This window comes from Danio rerio, chromosome 7 (assembly GCF_049306965.1).
Source record: "Danio rerio strain Tuebingen ecotype United States chromosome 7, GRCz12tu, whole genome shotgun sequence".
NCBI classification, from domain to species: Eukaryota; Metazoa; Chordata; class Actinopteri; order Cypriniformes; family Danionidae; genus Danio; species Danio rerio.
Window position 1 is genome coordinate 17508669 of NC_133182.1, and position 16220 is coordinate 17524888.

Sequence of the window (16220 nt, forward strand, 5' to 3'; positions counted from 1 at the left end):
GAAAAAAAGCCCTACATAGTGCAAAGAACAAACAAAATAAAAATGTGAACATAGGACAACCTCCTTTTAGACCTTCATTAAAAAAGTTGTAGACAGATTTAGAAAAAAAGTCTAAGGGAAATGTATAAAAAGTCATTATGACAAAATATAATGACAAACTCTTCAGCCATTTTTCATGTAAAGACTTGAACAAATGTTTAAATGTTGTGGGGAGTGAGACTATTCATGACATGACTACATAACATCAGCAATTGATAAGTTAGGAAACAACAGATAATTGCACAATCATTTGCATGGATGTGCAAAAGCATTTGAGACTTGTTCATTATGAGAAACTGCTTTTCTGATGTGCACAAGTGACACAACGATGATCTGAAGATTAAACAGGGAGTTTTGGAAATTTCTATTTTTTATTTGAGAAATGGACCAAAGTGACTGAGGAAAATCTGTAACAGAATTATTGATTAGTCGCTAAATAAAATAACCACAATAACTGGATTTTTGATCTACAGTAACATCGACTAAACTACAAATCTAATATTTTTACAATTTTTACTTTACTATAAAATACTTGTCATTTGTCTGAAATATACAATATAACTTCATGTCATGTTGTATTTATCTGTTTCCTACCTTGTTAAATCATTTTTGACAACCATTGTAAGAATCATTAACATGATCAATGTCTTCACATAGATGAATATCATTAATTTTTAATAATAACATATACAAGTAAATTGAGCAAATTTACCCAAAAAGTAGCTCTCAGTTTCAAAAAGGTTGGTGACCCCATATGTTTTACACAGCTGAAACCCTTCCAGCTGCAACCCAGTACTGGGAAACACCCACCCACACACACACACACACACACACACACCCACCCACACACACACACACACACACAGATACACACACACACACACACACACACACACACACACACACACACACACACAACTGCCAATTTAGTTACACATTATTCACCTATACCACATGTCTTTGCACTGTAGTTGAAATGAGTACTTTTTACATTTGTACATTTTTGAGGCGGTACTTCTTTACTTTTACTTAAGTACAAAAGTGTAGTCAGTACTTCTACTTTTACCAGAGTCGTTTTTAACATGAGTATCAGTACTTCTACTTAAGTAAAGGATGTGTATACTTTTGCCATCTCTGCATCTATGCAATGTCCTCACTAAGTTTGAAAAACAGTGTGTGTGTGTGTGTGTGTGTGTGTGTGTGTGTGTGTGTGTGTGTGTGTGTGTGTGTGTGTGTGTGTGTGTGTGTGTGTGTGAGTGTGCATAGAAAAAACTCATTTGATGAAAATTCTGCTTGTGTGTTATCTGTGGTTTGTGTGAGTGTGTGTGCTACACTCTACAGTCAGCAGCACCCATGTAAATGTCACTGCCTTTCTCACAGATCTCTCCCAGCCGTATAACTGCAGTATGTGCACATAGTGAGATGGTTCTTTTCACATCTAAAGCTTTTAATTTACTGCAAACAAGTAAATCCATAACATGTTTTGTTAATATGTTTATATTATTCTGTTATATGTTATAGTAACTAATATATATTTTGTTGCGTTATTTCTATTATCCACTAGAAAGGAGAAGATTTATTAGCTATCTTGACCTCTTCGACACCACATGATCTTTTATTCACAAAACTCTGTAAGTACTGATTTACGTTTTTTTGTAATACATTTTAATGTGCAGGTTTAACACTGTTATTTTTTAATTATTTATTATTCAATTTGTCTAACAGCTTTCTAGAATTAAATGTTTTGAGGCTATCTTATGTTTCCCATATGCACATAAAAAGTATTGGTGTGTAATTACGTAAATAAAAATGTATGATTATTTTTTTTTCAGAGTCATACAGTATACCACAATTATATATATTTTTTCTAATTATTCCATAAACTGCGACAATATTTTTTTATTTTATATTTTCCCTCTAGATGATTTAAGCTGTCTGATATTTATCTGGCAAAATGGTCCTGCATTTCTCTTTTATATTGCTTTACCTAATGTGTAAGTCAATTATTTTTCATTCTTAGTCCTACCATTAGACATAATTAAATGCTAGACATTTTTTCATTGTATTGATGAATAAACTAAATCTACCACTGACTAAACTAACGATTCTCTCATTTGTTTTATTTCTAGGCAGCTCAGAAACTGCAAATGCTCAGAACCATGTTCTGATTGTTCAAGCTGGAGACGCTGTTAACTTAACATGTATTTTTCCAAAAGATTCAAGAACCAGTGTGGTTTGGGTGAAACAAAGAGTTGGAGAGAAACCTCTTCTAATTGCTTTAGCATATCAAGGTTTAGCTGGCAAATATGTAAATGACTTTGACAAACAAAATCGCTTCTTTATAGAAAAAGATGAAGGTAGTTTTAATCTGAGCATCACAAACTCTGAAATATCAGACACTGCAACATACTATTGTGTTGCATATGTGTATGAGTTCATATTTGGGAACAGCACTGAACTCATTGTTAAAGGTAAACTGAACATTCACTTAAATGTTCTTCAGTAAGTTCAGTCAAATGAACATTTTGCTGATTTCTTTTCAGCTGGTGAACTGAACATCGAGTCTGATCATCAGAGATCAGAATCAGAGGATCTGCAGTGCAGGGTCATCTCTCAGAGCTGTGCAGAAGAACACAAGGTCTACTGGTTCAAACAGGGCTCTGGAGAATCTCCTCCAGGAGTGATCTACACTCAGAACAACAGGAGCGCTCAGTGTGAGAAAAGCTCTGATCTCAACTCCACTGCACACAAATGCATCTACAGCCTGCCCAAGACTGATGAAGATCCTGCCATCTACTACTGCGCTGTGGCCGCTTGAGGACAGATACTATTCGGGGATGCAAGTCAAGTTGCTTTGCCTGGGCCAGGTATCCACTAAATTTGTTCAGAACAAAACACAAAATGTAATTTATTTGGACTTGCGTTGTTAAAAATTAAGCCATCTTTCTCGTCTTTGCAGAAACAGCATGGAGTGTAATTGCTCTTGTTTTAACAAGTTCAAACATTTTGTGTGTAATCGTGATCATACTTCTGGGTATACAGTTGCATAATCACCAACAAAAAGGTAAGATTTACAGTCACAAATCAATATCTGTAAAGAAGTTAGTATTTGTAACAATAATTTTCTTTCGTTAAGATGGAATTCCCTATAATGTGCTCGATTGATCAATGGTAAGACCTTTCAGTTCTTTTATTTATTTATTTATTTTGCGTGATATTGCAGCAGCTTAATATTAGAGTAAAAGTGCTTTATTCCAAAGTGTATAATGCCTATGCATTTTTTTTATTATCCTTATTTGTTTTTATATTTATTATGACCATATCTGAATCAATTTATCATTGGTTTTGTTTCAGGCTGATGCCTCTACTATTGTCAGTTACACAGTGTACCACAAGCGTCTTTAAGATTTAGAAGGTACCAAAAATAAATTATGCCTGATAAGTGAGAGATGAGAAGAATCATTCTGTGGTTGAAAATTTGCTCTGTGTTTGCTAATATTTTTGTTTTGAAGTGTCTTGTCGATACCCATGGCTTCACTGGAGGCTAATTTATATCATAGACAGCAAACAGACACTGTGTTTTTTTTTCCAGATCAGTGTGTTACCCCTCTCAGTGTCTGCTGGCATTTTTTGGAGATTTTTTTCACAGATTGATCTTAGAACGTCTGAGAAATTGGGAGAAATATTTATTGTCTGTCTATTGCCATACTGTTGGCTGTGTCTGATAATTAAAGGCCACACAAATGTATAATTTTATCTCACAATCCTGTGACTGTAATTTTAACAGCTGGTCACACAAATGCATATTTTGTGCAAAAAAAGACCAATCAAAAACTAACAACAAAACCAAGAAAAACACAAGAATTTAAGTCACATTTCTTGCTTTTTGTCTTCACTGTTGTAAAATAAATTGGAAGATGTCTTTTGCATTGATTTACTTTTTAATGGCATTTATGCTTTTGTTTAAACATACTTTTTTTGTCTCATCCTGATATGGAACCTTTTAATTGAAAAAAAAGTTTAAAAAATTTTTAAAAAAAAAGACAATTACGCTTTAAAATTAATTGTGTGTTTAGTTTGTCTTAACAGAGGTCAGTTGCCTTTATTCTAAGCGCAAAAGAACATTGTTGATACAAATAGAAGCAAGAATAAAAGAATATTTATTATCATTATCATTATTAAACATGCACTTTTATGCACATCAAATAATGAAAAGCTAAATGTTGGATAGAATGGAAATAAACCAGTTTTGGGAAACTATTCTTTTAGCATGGGTTGCAACACAGTATTTGATAATCCATAAAAAGATAGCAATTAAAAGTTTAAGGAACAACAAGTTAGGATTGTGTATTGCCACATTATAATCTCACTATTACAGTGTAACTTGTACTCTTCCTCTGCCACTGAAAAGCAAAGTTCAACAGTTGTGAAAGTTGCTCATTGATGAAGTTGGTTTTAATTCAAAGTGTGGTGTGAAAATGTGTGTGTGGGGTGGGGTTAAAGAGAGATGGACAGGGGGCACAGACAGAGGTGAGTATACAGTATGCAGGGGTTCCACAGCTAAGTACAAAGTACAAACTGGAGCTGCACAATTAATCGTAAAAAGATCGCAATCTCGATTCGACCCCCAAGAGCAGTGGTCACCAAACTTGTTCCTTGAGGGCCGGTGTCCTGTAGATTTTAGCTCCAACCCTAATCAAACACACCTGAACAAGCTAATCAAGGTCTTACTATACTTGAAACATCCAGGCAGGTGTGTTGAGGCAAGTTGGAGCTAAACCCTGCAGCGACACCGGCCCTCCAGGACCGAGATTGGTGACCCCTGCCCTAGAGGATCATTATCCAGCATTTCTACGATTCTGTCAATCATATTTTCAAGTTCAGGAGAGAAGCAGTGGCCGCACAAGTCTTCACATTGTTTTACATGCGTTGTTCAGCAACGTGGGCACCTCCAAATAGTGTTGAAAGAGTCACATACAGTATTTATAAGATATAATTCACCTCAAAAATGTCATTTCTGTCTTCATGTAATGTATTTGCAACTGCAAAATCACATGTGACGTGAGCTGACCGTAAGCTGTTACCAGAGGGAAGACGAGCAGTTGCGCGCGCACACCTCTGAATGAAGTTTACTTTAGTAAACAGAACCTGCATAGGCTTTGAATTACAGGTTATAATGTTGTAAATAACATTCAGTTTGTGGCACAGAGTGATCGTTTGGGAGCCGCGCAGGAAGTGAACCGTTCTTAGCAGTGAAAATTAAACCGAAAGCGCGCACAGTGTTGCCAGATGTAGCTAACTGATTCCAGCCCAAAAAGTATCCAAAACCCGGCGAAATGCAAAAATACCAACCCAGTCTTCTGTATTCATGAAAATCACATCAGTGAAAGATTTTAAGCAGAAAATGAAAATTGTAAGCATGTCTCAAACAATAATTCAACATCAGAATTATCATTAGCATAACACAAAGCCTTTTGCCGTTTTACCACATATATGAGAATAAGGGCGAAATATCTGACTGCGTGTCCCCGCATCCCTAAGGACTGTTTGGCGAAATATTTGACAGCATGTCAATGCATATCAAACGACTGAAACGATATAACTAGAGAAATCTCCACTGTGATGCTGAGTGAGAGCGCTTCTCACTGAACAGCGCAGCAGCGATGACGTAAGCGTGCCGAGGCCCATTTGTGGTGTGAGTGCGGGCCGTCGGGGGAGACAACTGTACCCAGGCACGTGTACACATAGGGCATTACCTGTGCAGTGCACATAGCCTTTTTTGTCTTGGATATAAAGTGCCCTTTCAAAATAATCAAAAGTGCCCCCGCGACGCGACACACCCTCCGTCCCGCCCTTCAGTAGGCGCGCGACAACACCGCTCGAGTACATGCGCTCAACCCACCCCCCTCCCTCCGCGCTTTACAGGCGTGCGACAACACAGCTGATCAGAACGCGTGCAACGACGACGACAACAACAACCCCCCACACCCCCCCATACCGCTATTCAAAAAAATTTTCCTGCACATGCCCTTTGAAGGGGTCTCTGCACGGGCCTAACTGTACCTAGTGTGAGTACGGCCTAACAATAATAATAGCTCACTCATATTCGTGATTCTCATTTTAGCCAGAATCATGCAGCTCTAGTGCAAACATGTATAAACTTTCATGAATCATAATAATAGAATATTTCCCAACATGATGATTACACTGTTTTCAGATGCTGAATAGGTTGAATATGACTTGAGTTTCATTTGTGATGTATCCTGTTTAATCACACAGAGAAGTTACTTTTAATTAATAACTGCATAATATACAGTGCTAACATTACTTTAATATTAATCAATAACATGTATCTTTCATTTTGAGCTTCTAATATTTTTACATACAATTGTAATCATTTGAGACCCTTAGAAAGCTGAAAGCTGTCCGCTGATAGCAGGAAAAGATGAAACTCGTCTCTGCCTTCAGACTTCAGTAAGAGCCACAGTCACAAACTCTGCTTATATGGACTGGGTCTGAATCTGAGGTTTTAATCATAGTAGTAAAGTCAATCATAGTAGTGATCATAGCAGTAAAGCAAAAACAACCATCAATCTATTATGAGTAAAAAATCTAAGGGAAATGCTTTTGGCTGTATACTGCACAGGCTTTTATCATGTTGTTCATTTGCCTATGCTCTGTCTAGGCTTTACTGATGTAATATTGTGTAGGTTTATGGTTAAGAAACTTAAATGTCATTTTTACATCCGATCAGTTTAAAAGATGTCAATGATTGTTTAGTGAAAAAATAAGCTTGCTACTTAAAGTTAAGTAACATCAAAACAAAGCATATAATATTTAATTTCATATTTATCTAATGTACTGTGCAATATTAACTCTGAGGCATACAGTATGTTACATTTAGGATGCTTGTCTGTTTTTGTCTGCATTAGAAAAAAAATTTATGTAAATTTTAGCAGTGCAAAATTATTTATGTTTCTGTCCTTGGTGCTGAAGTTCTAAATCTGTATCACTTAGAGTTCACTTTAAGACCTTGTTAATATTAAATGTCAGAGAGCAGAGAATTTCTTAATCGCTGTATGCAGACCTATCTGCAGTTCATAGATAAGGCTTTCTTTTCTTCCTCTTTAGTAATGGGGGATAGTTGAGGTTTCACATGTTAAGAGTATGCACACAGAGGTGTGAAAACTGAGACAAAGTTCATTCTCTGAAGAAACTAAACTGACTTGTTCACAAACACTTCACTTTTAGCTGTAACTTTATAAATGTGACATTTTCATTAACTTAAAAAAAAAGAATCAAAATCAAATGATCAAAATTAAACATTTCTTTGGCATATGATATTACTGCTAAATTTTTGATTTTTAAAATTGTGCAACTGTGATTTCCAGAAGATCTGCTTAAAATAAGTATGCATTGAGAAAACTGTACATTGTACAAATGAACTACATTAGAATTTTCATTATGTCCACTCTTATCTTACATATCTTACTTCAAACTTTTTTTTTAAAGTCTAAAACTGCATGTAATAAAACAAACTTGACCACAACACTAGCTGATTGGCTGCAGTCAAAGTGGTTTAAGTTCAGTTCAAACCCCTTTCTAAGTGGCCAATCAACTCTTAGAAAACAGAATAAATAACATAAGTGCGTAAGTGTCTCATTTGTCTGGAAAAAGATTAAAGGGTGCGTGGCGTCTATCGATCTCTATTACTCTGTTCAATTGGTGTGAAGTGCTTTGTACTGGCCGGATTTTTCCCAATGAATAAGGATACATTTGCAAGATCTATGATGAGGAGAAATTTCATAGTTTTGTTCTGCTCAACAATAGGTAAATATACTTTTGATAAAACAGTTACATTTCAACACACCCTGTCTCATTTTCATTCTTTATTTTGCAGTCTGCTCAACTGATGTTGATGTTGTTCAGGAAGATAATGTAAAAATAGTTCAACCTGGCCGAGATGTGAACTTTACCTGCACATTCCCATGGCTTGTACAATCAACAAAAGCATGGTTTAAACAGGCGAATAATGGAAAATCTCTACAAATTGTGTCTTTATATGAAAGTCAAAAGCCAAGTTGGAATCACAACTTTGAGAAAACAAATCGCTTTAATGTTACCAAAGGAGATTTTTATTTTAATCTGACAATTTTAAAGACAAAGCCGTCAGACTCTGCAACATATTACTGTGTAGTTTCATCATATCAGGCCACTGGAATGGGTTCAGGAACTCGATTACTTGTCAGAGGTAAGCTATGTTTATAATTTTATCTCTTTTTGGTTTGTGGTAGATAATTTTAATCTTAGTATTTCTTTGCTTGTGAAGACACAGCCGCAGACAGAGACACAACTCTTCATCAGTCTTTGATAGACACTGTTGATCCAGGAGATTCAGTGAATTTGCAGTGCAGCATCTTCACTGAGAGCTGTGCAGGAGATCACAGCGTCTACTGGTTCAAGCAAAGCTCAGGAGACTCTGAAGGAGTGCTTTACACCAAAGGAGAGAGAAATGGCCGCTGTAAGAACAGCACTGAGTCTCTAACACAGAGTTGTGTCTACAGTCTACACAAGAACAACATCAGTCGCTCTGATTCTGGCATTTACTACTGTGCTGTGGCCGCATGTGGAGAAATACTGCTTGGAAGAGGAACTCAACTGAATATTAAAGGTAAGGTTCATTTAGGAGAATATTTAATTCAGATTTTGCTAAAAATATGAACTGTTCTACAATCAGCACCCTGAATCACATATTTAATGTTTTGTCATTTTAGAATGTAATGATGTAAATCCAACTCTGATTGCTCTTGGGATTTTAAATGTCATATTTTTGGCATATGCTGTTTTTGTGACCATACAGCTACGTAATAAAGGCAAGATATTTTTTCGGTACCCATACTGCTAACATGTATTTGTAATTGCTCATATTTATAATTTCACTTTATAATGGCTTCTGTAGGTTTTAAGGTACATTTATGTAGACTGAAGACTTTTTAAATACCAAAAGAGAACAAAGTTAAACACCACAAGATGGAAATTATTTTTACCATACACCTTTTGATCACACAGTAAAAAAAAAGAAAAAAGTAAAATATTAATTTCCCTGGGCTCAATCGACAGGAAATGTGTCTAAAGCAAAATACAAAATAAAATGTTTCTTTGCAGCGCATGTTAAATTTAAAACTTTTAACTCTGATTTAAGCTTTTTTTAAAGGTCTTTAAAAATATATGGAATTAACACGTTTTATTGCTTTTTAAGACCCTAAGGACAACTTACAGTGTTCAATTGTCTTTTTTAATAATGTGTTTTTTTTTTCTTTCCCACAAATATCAAGACAATCAAGTAAGTTTTTTTCTTTTTTTAAATAGGAAATAAAGTTTAATGGATTACATTTTACAATATCTAAATTTTTCTACATTTAGTTTAGGGTAAAGTTATATTTAATATTTCAAATGGTTCAAAACATACATTTGTCTATTGCAATAACATTAACAATCAAGCGTAAAAGACTGCTGGTGGATCTTTAAAAGATTTTTTTTTTCTGATTATTGTAGGGTGAAGACATTCTGATCATTGCTTCTCAAAATGATTTGATTGCAGAAGGACTCGACGTAAAGTTTTATGAAGAACATTCATTTGTGAAGTACAGCATGATTACTCAAAAATGCCTACAAAACGCTTCAGGCCATAAATAGTTCAACTCAAGCCTAAATGCAGATTAGTTCATTTTAATGGTGTATTTGCAGCAGATAATGTCAGAATATTGTCTTTTTAATGTGTCATTTTTAAACATGTTTTATTCTGAATATAGTTCATTGCTTGTACGTATTGGCATCAGACCATGTTTGTTATGTTTAACTGTTGTGTTTTTGGCAATTGATGTCGAAATAAGATAATTTGATTCAAATAAATGTTGTTATTATTTTACAAATGCTCTGTATAATTTTGCATACATGTATAATGTACTTTCTTTCTTCATTATAAGAAACTTTCTTTGTACTTTCTTTTTTCATTATAATGTAATTTTGCATAATCAGAGTTACGTGTATAATGACATTTGCTCTGTGATCTCTACATACACCTACATGTAATTAATCTTCAGCCTAATAATAAAAACTAAATTCAGAGTGGTTTTACAATTATTTTGCTCAAATAAATAGCCAAACATAATTCTGTTTATAGTCTTATATTGTTTCAGTATCTTCTATTCATTACTTTAGCAGCATGCAACATTCAGAATATTAAGACATTTAACAAAAACACATTAAAGCATTTCGTATTGATTGTATTTTCTGAATTGATCTTTTTTTTTCTTCATATTTTGTGCTAGCATATTAACATATTTTCTTAAATTGTAAAAAAAAAAATGTGCCCACTGTTATTTCAAAATATTACAACAGGCAACTAAATTGCGCCCTTATTCTCTAAAATATGGTGTTATTGATCAAGTACATGTAACAAACGTGTCTATGTGTGAGGAGAAATATGTGAACAGTCAAAATGGGAAAATCTTACTTTTGCAGGCAATTTAGCTTTTGAACGAAGTTTGAAGTTTTGTTTACCCTGTAAAATTAGTGGCATTAACATATTGTACACATTTGAATACAATCAGCCGTCTAAATAGTAAATACAATTCTATTTAATTCTTAAACATTTATTTGTATTCATTTGCTAATTTAATCCTGTTACATTGCCAGTTTCATTCAGTCACAAGTAAAACTTTGCTTTTCACAAATAGTGCCTAGCTTGTTTCAAATTGTTAGATTCAAATTGTTTCAATTAAACCTGTGGTGGCTGTTATTTTCAGATACATCATTCTGTAATTCTGCAATTATGCATGTCACACCTACTGTAATTACTTGAAAAGTAAGTGGTGCCAAGTCCATGGTTTTCCCACAGAATTGGGCCACTTTTATGTCTTGGGTTTTTGTTAGCCCTTGGGTTCAATTTGGGGGAAACAAACCAAAAGTAAAAACACAATTAATGTGACTGGAGCTCAACTGGTGTTTTTATCATCTTTAGTGAGATTCACGAAGCAGATGTAAGAGAAAGTCTAAGGTTGGAATATCACTGTGAATGGCATATAAGGAAAAAGAGACCTTGATTTATCAATTCAGTCAAAAAAAACATTATTAGAGATAAACTGATACCACTTTTTTTTTAAAAACGATACAAGAATGAGTATTTTAATTTGAGTGCTTGCCGATACAGAGTACCAATTCTGATATTTGATTTCAATAAAGGTGCAATTAATTTAAAAGGATGTTTTATTTTTTGGATGTACACAAAAAACTTTAACAGAAGACTACACTATTCAAGCCAAAAATGTACACATATTGTTGATAATGCTGTAAATCGATAGGCCTGATCGATTACTGATTAAGCATGGACATTTAAAGGATAATCTTTGCGCTGACACACATCCATGACTTCACATTACATAATCGAGGGTGTGCAGTTTACGTTAACTTATGAAGTCACTCTTGACATTGCATAATGGGGATACATAAAACTTGTTATGCACGGTTCTTCATTATAATCGTGAGTCCTGCCATTTTTTCCATGCTCATGCAATCCAAAAGTAGGCTACATGCTGTTTAACATTGTGGTTCGCAGGTAGATAAGATCAATAGTTGGTTATGCAAACTTTAACTACATTCTCTAAAATATTAAGGTGATAAAAGCAATTTTATCTTGACATCCTGCCACAAATACACACTCTCATTTTAAAAATTGTGCAACCATCATCTCACAATGTTTCGGAGTTTTCTCGTCCTTCCGACATAGTTTGTTCTTCCAAGGTAATCTGGGAATACTTTCAGTGCTGCGAATAGGGATTTGAAACTGAAACTGACAGGGGCAATGGATGAATTTGTCCTTACCAGAGAAAACTGTAACATGCTTTTTGTACAAGAAACCTGTCATATAGGCCTACTCGCTATATTATTAATATAAGTCAGTATTTTAAAAATTATGTCTAAAGCATCTGGTTTTTTCTCTGTGCGGATGAGCATTCATTTTCCCCAGGGGCGAGTTAAGGCGAGGGTTTGTTTAATAAGTAAAACTCGCTACAATTTATTTTGATTAAATATAAATTTGAAATACAATAAATACAAAGGCTGGTTATTTTACTGGTGATGAGCGATAATAGTGGTATTACAGACTTAAAAGAAAATAAAGACTAAATATTAAAAAGGAAACAAGTTTGACAACAACAGATCTTATCAATGTCGTAACTAATGCCATTAAATAATGTAGTCTTGTTGACAGCAAGCATCAAGTGTTTATTGAGATTGTGTCATCTGTCAGGTATAGGGTATCTGATCTTTACAGAAGCTGTAAACAAACACGCGTGTGCACAACCACATTGATATTCAGCTCCGACGAAGCACTTTTATTTAGCCTGTAGTCTTTCACATAATAGCTTAGATTTTTTTTTTACATGTTATGTTCCATTACTTAAAATTCCTTTCATTTTTAATATTTATAGTTTATATATAAAATGAGCACTAGCTTGTTTCACTGTCATCATTACGCAAGGCTCATATTGTATTTTCGGTTTATTCTTCAGTAGCCTATAGATTCGTTAATAATGTATTTTATAAACAGATTGTTTATAAAGACTAAGCTATTAATATATAATTATTATATATAATAATAATATATAAATCTATTAATATATAATTAAGATGTTGCAATCAGGCAAGACAACAAATCACATCCACATAGTGAAATACTGTTGAATGGTATCAGTGCATGGTATCTGCATTTCATATACGATGTGAGCATTTTAACCAGTTATCAACTTGATACCCAATGCTGGTATTGGTGAACCCCTACTATTTATGAAAATATATATATACCCTTTTTTAACTCAAGGATTATTTTGAAGTTTCATTAGTCCCAGTTGTTTAAAGGTGAAGTACAGATGTATGTGAGATAGGATGATCTAAGATAGTTCACTGATAATATACACTTCAGCCAAGATTCTGACTCTTTACTATCCTATTAGGCCACAAAAGAGAATTTGTGATTGAGCAGAAGGGACACAACTGACGCTGGTAGGATGTGTGATACTAACAACAAACCAGATGCAGTATATGATTTTCATTTAAACTACAATACTAACTCACATGTTATACTTACTCAGTATTTCAAACACACAAATTTCCACTGGATCATTATTATCCACACTTACATTTATTTTAGCAGACTAAAAGGCTGTAGTAATTATGTAAAATATTTAACTCTTCCCACACCAGCATTTTAAAAAAAATGTACGGCCCTCAGCATCTTTATTGCTATGAATATACAAGCATATTACACAAAATAATGAACCAAACCAAGAAAAAAAATTATCTTGATGTGTTTGTGTTTTAACACTTGAATGCAAAAGAGGTTAACCAAAAATACAAAGAAAACAGACAGGCAAATAGATATAAAACATGCTCAGCCATGATCAAAAGTCCGTATTTAAGCTGTACAGATTAATATCTTGCAAACTCAAAGACAGCAACTTTGAGGCTCTTGAGATTCATCTACTCACCATTTCATCTTATTTCCTGCTTTTTTCTGGTAAACAACACTGTATTTTTATGAACTGACACAACATTGTGTAAAGGTTTGAGTGGGCAGTTTAAGCTGAAATGTTTATGACATGTCTTAACATATGAGAGAGGGAGTAATGGAAAGATGTTTGGGTTAGAATGTTTTTCTAGTCATTTTGATGTGGCATGTGATGTGATGAAAGTTAAGGTGAGAGTGCATAAAAGCCTCAGTTGTCTGAAGCAGAGGCCGATGAGCACATGGTGAGGAAGGACACATTCATCTACATTTTTAGCATATGTATACGGATTAATAGCTTGATCATTTGTTCTCTTTTTTTATAGGAGAATTCAAAGCACAAGAATAATTTTGGTAGACGACTAATAGTGACATGCTACTTCATTTTGTTGCTTTCCTCAACGATATGTAAATATCTAAATGTCTTATAAAATACTGTATTAATCCATTTAACACTATAAAACTATTAAAACTGTTTAACTCTTTTGTGCTTTATTTTGCAGTCTGCTCGACTGATTTTGATGTTGTTCAGGAAGATAATATAAAAATAGTTGAAGCTGGCCAGGATGTAAAATTTACCTGCACATTTTCCTGGCAGACACAACTAACAAGAGCATGGTTTAAACAGACGAATAATGGAAAATCCCTACAAATTGTGTCTTCATATGGAAGTCAAAAACCAAGCTGGAACCCCAAGTTTGAGAATAAGAATCGTTTTAATGCTGCCAAAGGAGATAATTTCTTTAATCTGACCATTTTAAAGACAACCCTGTCAGACTCTGCAACATATTATTGTGTAGTTTCATCATATCAGGCCACTGGATTGGGTTCAGGAACTCGATTACTTGTCAGAGGTAACTTATTTTTATTAATTTTGCTCTGTTTGCTTGTGGTAGCTAATTTTAATCCTGACCATTTCTGTACTATTTCTGTGCTTGTAAAGACGCAGCCACAGACAGAAACACAACTCTTCATCAGTCTTTGATAGACACTGTTGATGCAGGAGATTCAGTGAATTTGCAGTGCAGCATCTTCACTGAGAGCTGTGCAGGAGATCACAGCGTCTACTGGTTTAAGCAAAGCTCAGGAGACTCTGAAGGAGTGCTTTACACCAAAGGAGAGAGAAATGGCCGCTGTAAGAACAGCACCGAGTCTCAAACACAGAGCTGTGTCTACAGTCTCCACAAGAACAACATCAGTCGCTCTGATTCTGGCATTTACTACTGTGCTGTGGCCACATGTGGAGAAATACTGCTTGGAAGAGGAACTCAACTGAATATCAAAGGTAAGGTTCATTTAGGAGGAATATTTAATTCAGATTTTGCTAAAAATATCAACTGTTCTACAATCAGCACCCTGAATCACAAATTTAATGTTTTGTCATTTCAGAATGTAATGATGTAAATCCAACTCTGATTGCTCTTGGGATTTTAAATGTCATATTTTTGGCATATGCTGTTTTTGTGACCATACAGCTACGTAATAAAGGTAAGATATTTTTCGGTACCCATACTGCTAACATGTATTTGTAATTGCTCATATTTATAATTTCACTTTATAATGGCTTCTGTAGGTTTTAAGGTACATTTATGTAGACTGAAGACTTTTTAAATACCAAGAGAGAACAAAGTTAAACACCACAAGATGGAAATTATTTTTACCATACACCTTTTGATCACACAGTAAAAAAAAAGAAAAAAGTAAAATATTAATTTCCCTGGGCTCATTCGACAGGAAATGTGTCTAAAGCAAAATACAAAATAAAATGTTTCTTTGCAGCGCATGTTAAATTTAAAACTTTTAACTCTGATTTAAGCTTTTTTTAAAGGTCTTTAAAAATATATGGAATTAACACGTTTTATTGCTTTTTAAGACCCTAAGGACAACTTACAGTGTTCAATTGTCTTTTTTAATAATGTGTTTTTTTTTTCTTTCCCACAAATATCAAGACAATCAAGTAAGTTTTTTTCTTTTTTTAAATAGGAAATAAAGTTTAATGGATTACATTTTACAATATCTAAATTTTTCTACATTTAGTTTAGGGTAAAGTTATATTTAATATTTCAAATGGTTCAAAACATACATTTGTCTATTGCAATAACATTAACAATCAAGCGTAAAAGACTGCTGGTGGATCTTTAAAAGATTTTTTTTTTCTGATTATTGTAGGGTGAAGACATTCTGATCATTGCTTCTCAAAATGATTTGATTGCAGAAGGACTCGACGTAAAGTTTTATGAAGAACATTCATTTGTGAAGTACAGCATGATTACTCAAAAATGCCTACAAAACGCTTCAGGCCATAAATAGTTCAACTCAAGCCTAAATGCAGATTAGTTCATTTTAATGGTGTATTTGCAGCAGATAATGTCAGAATATTGTCTTTTTAATGTGTCATTTTTAAACATGTTTTATTCTGAATATAGTTCATTGCTTGTACGTATTGGCATCAGACCATGTTTGTTATATTTAACTGTTGTGTTTTTGGCAATTGATGTCGAAATAAGATAATTTGATTCAAATAAATGTTGTTATTATTTTACAAATGCTCTGTATAATTTTGCATACATGTATAATGTACTTTCTTTCTTCATTATAAGAAACTTTCTTTGTACTT

The 16220-nt window shown here is 34.0% G+C and overlaps 3 protein-coding genes and 1 pseudogene across 8 annotated transcripts in view; 3 read left to right on the top strand and 1 right to left on the bottom strand.

The window, feature by feature from the left end:
- Nucleotides 1-16220, bottom strand: part of nitr3d (novel immune-type receptor 3d) — a 155516-nt gene that overhangs the window by 85400 nt on the left and 53896 nt on the right. The window lies entirely within an intron of this gene.
- On the top strand, nt 1352-7325 carry LOC141375325 (immunoglobulin kappa light chain-like). 5 transcript variants are annotated; one of them, XR_012383208.1, is made up of 9 exons: nt 1352-1504; nt 1604-1670; nt 1961-2033; nt 2169-2510; nt 2583-2906; nt 2999-3103; nt 3176-3210; nt 3394-3454; nt 3632-4049. XR_012383208.1 is itself a non-coding variant. In XM_073908220.1 (6 exons), the coding sequence occupies exons 3-5, from the start codon at nt 1994-1996 to the stop codon at nt 2855-2857; spliced, it is 657 nt and encodes a 218-aa protein (XP_073764321.1). In that variant the 5' UTR covers nt 1379-1504; nt 1604-1670; nt 1961-1993; the 3' UTR covers nt 2858-2906; nt 2999-4049. The 5 variants fall into 5 exon arrangements, 1 of the variants encoding a protein (XP_073764321.1); XR_012383207.1 differs by having other exon boundaries at nt 1370-1443; nt 3394-7325; XR_012383206.1 differs by having other exon boundaries at nt 1401-1504; nt 3394-7325.
- On the top strand, nt 7663-10396 carry LOC141375324 (uncharacterized). The gene is made up of 5 exons (XM_073908210.1): nt 7663-7869; nt 7940-8290; nt 8369-8710; nt 8814-8912; nt 9595-10396. Exons 1-5 carry the CDS (start codon nt 7800-7802, stop codon nt 9597-9599), a joined length of 867 nt encoding a protein of 288 aa, XP_073764311.1. The 5' UTR covers nt 7663-7799; the 3' UTR covers nt 9600-10396.
- On the top strand, nt 13784-16037 carry LOC141375452 (uncharacterized; annotated as a pseudogene).

Coding starts and splice junctions, on each gene's coding strand:
- LOC141375325 (XM_073908220.1), top strand. CDS start 1,994: ATGGTCCTGCATTTCTCTTTTATATTGCTTTACCTAATGT. Junction 2,034..2,168: donor TATATTGCTTTACCTAATGT/GTAAGTCAATTA, acceptor TTTTATTTCTAG/GCAGCTCAGAAACTGCAAAT. Junction 2,511..2,582: donor CACTGAACTCATTGTTAAAG/GTAAACTGAACA, acceptor ATTTCTTTTCAG/CTGGTGAACTGAACATCGAG.
- LOC141375324 (XM_073908210.1), top strand. CDS start 7,800: ATGAATAAGGATACATTTGCAAGATCTATGATGAGGAGAAATTTCATA. Junction 7,870..7,939: donor TTTGTTCTGCTCAACAATAG/GTAAATATACTT, acceptor TTTATTTTGCAG/TCTGCTCAACTGATGTTGAT. Junction 8,711..8,813: donor AACTCAACTGAATATTAAAG/GTAAGGTTCATT, acceptor TTGTCATTTTAG/AATGTAATGATGTAAATCCA.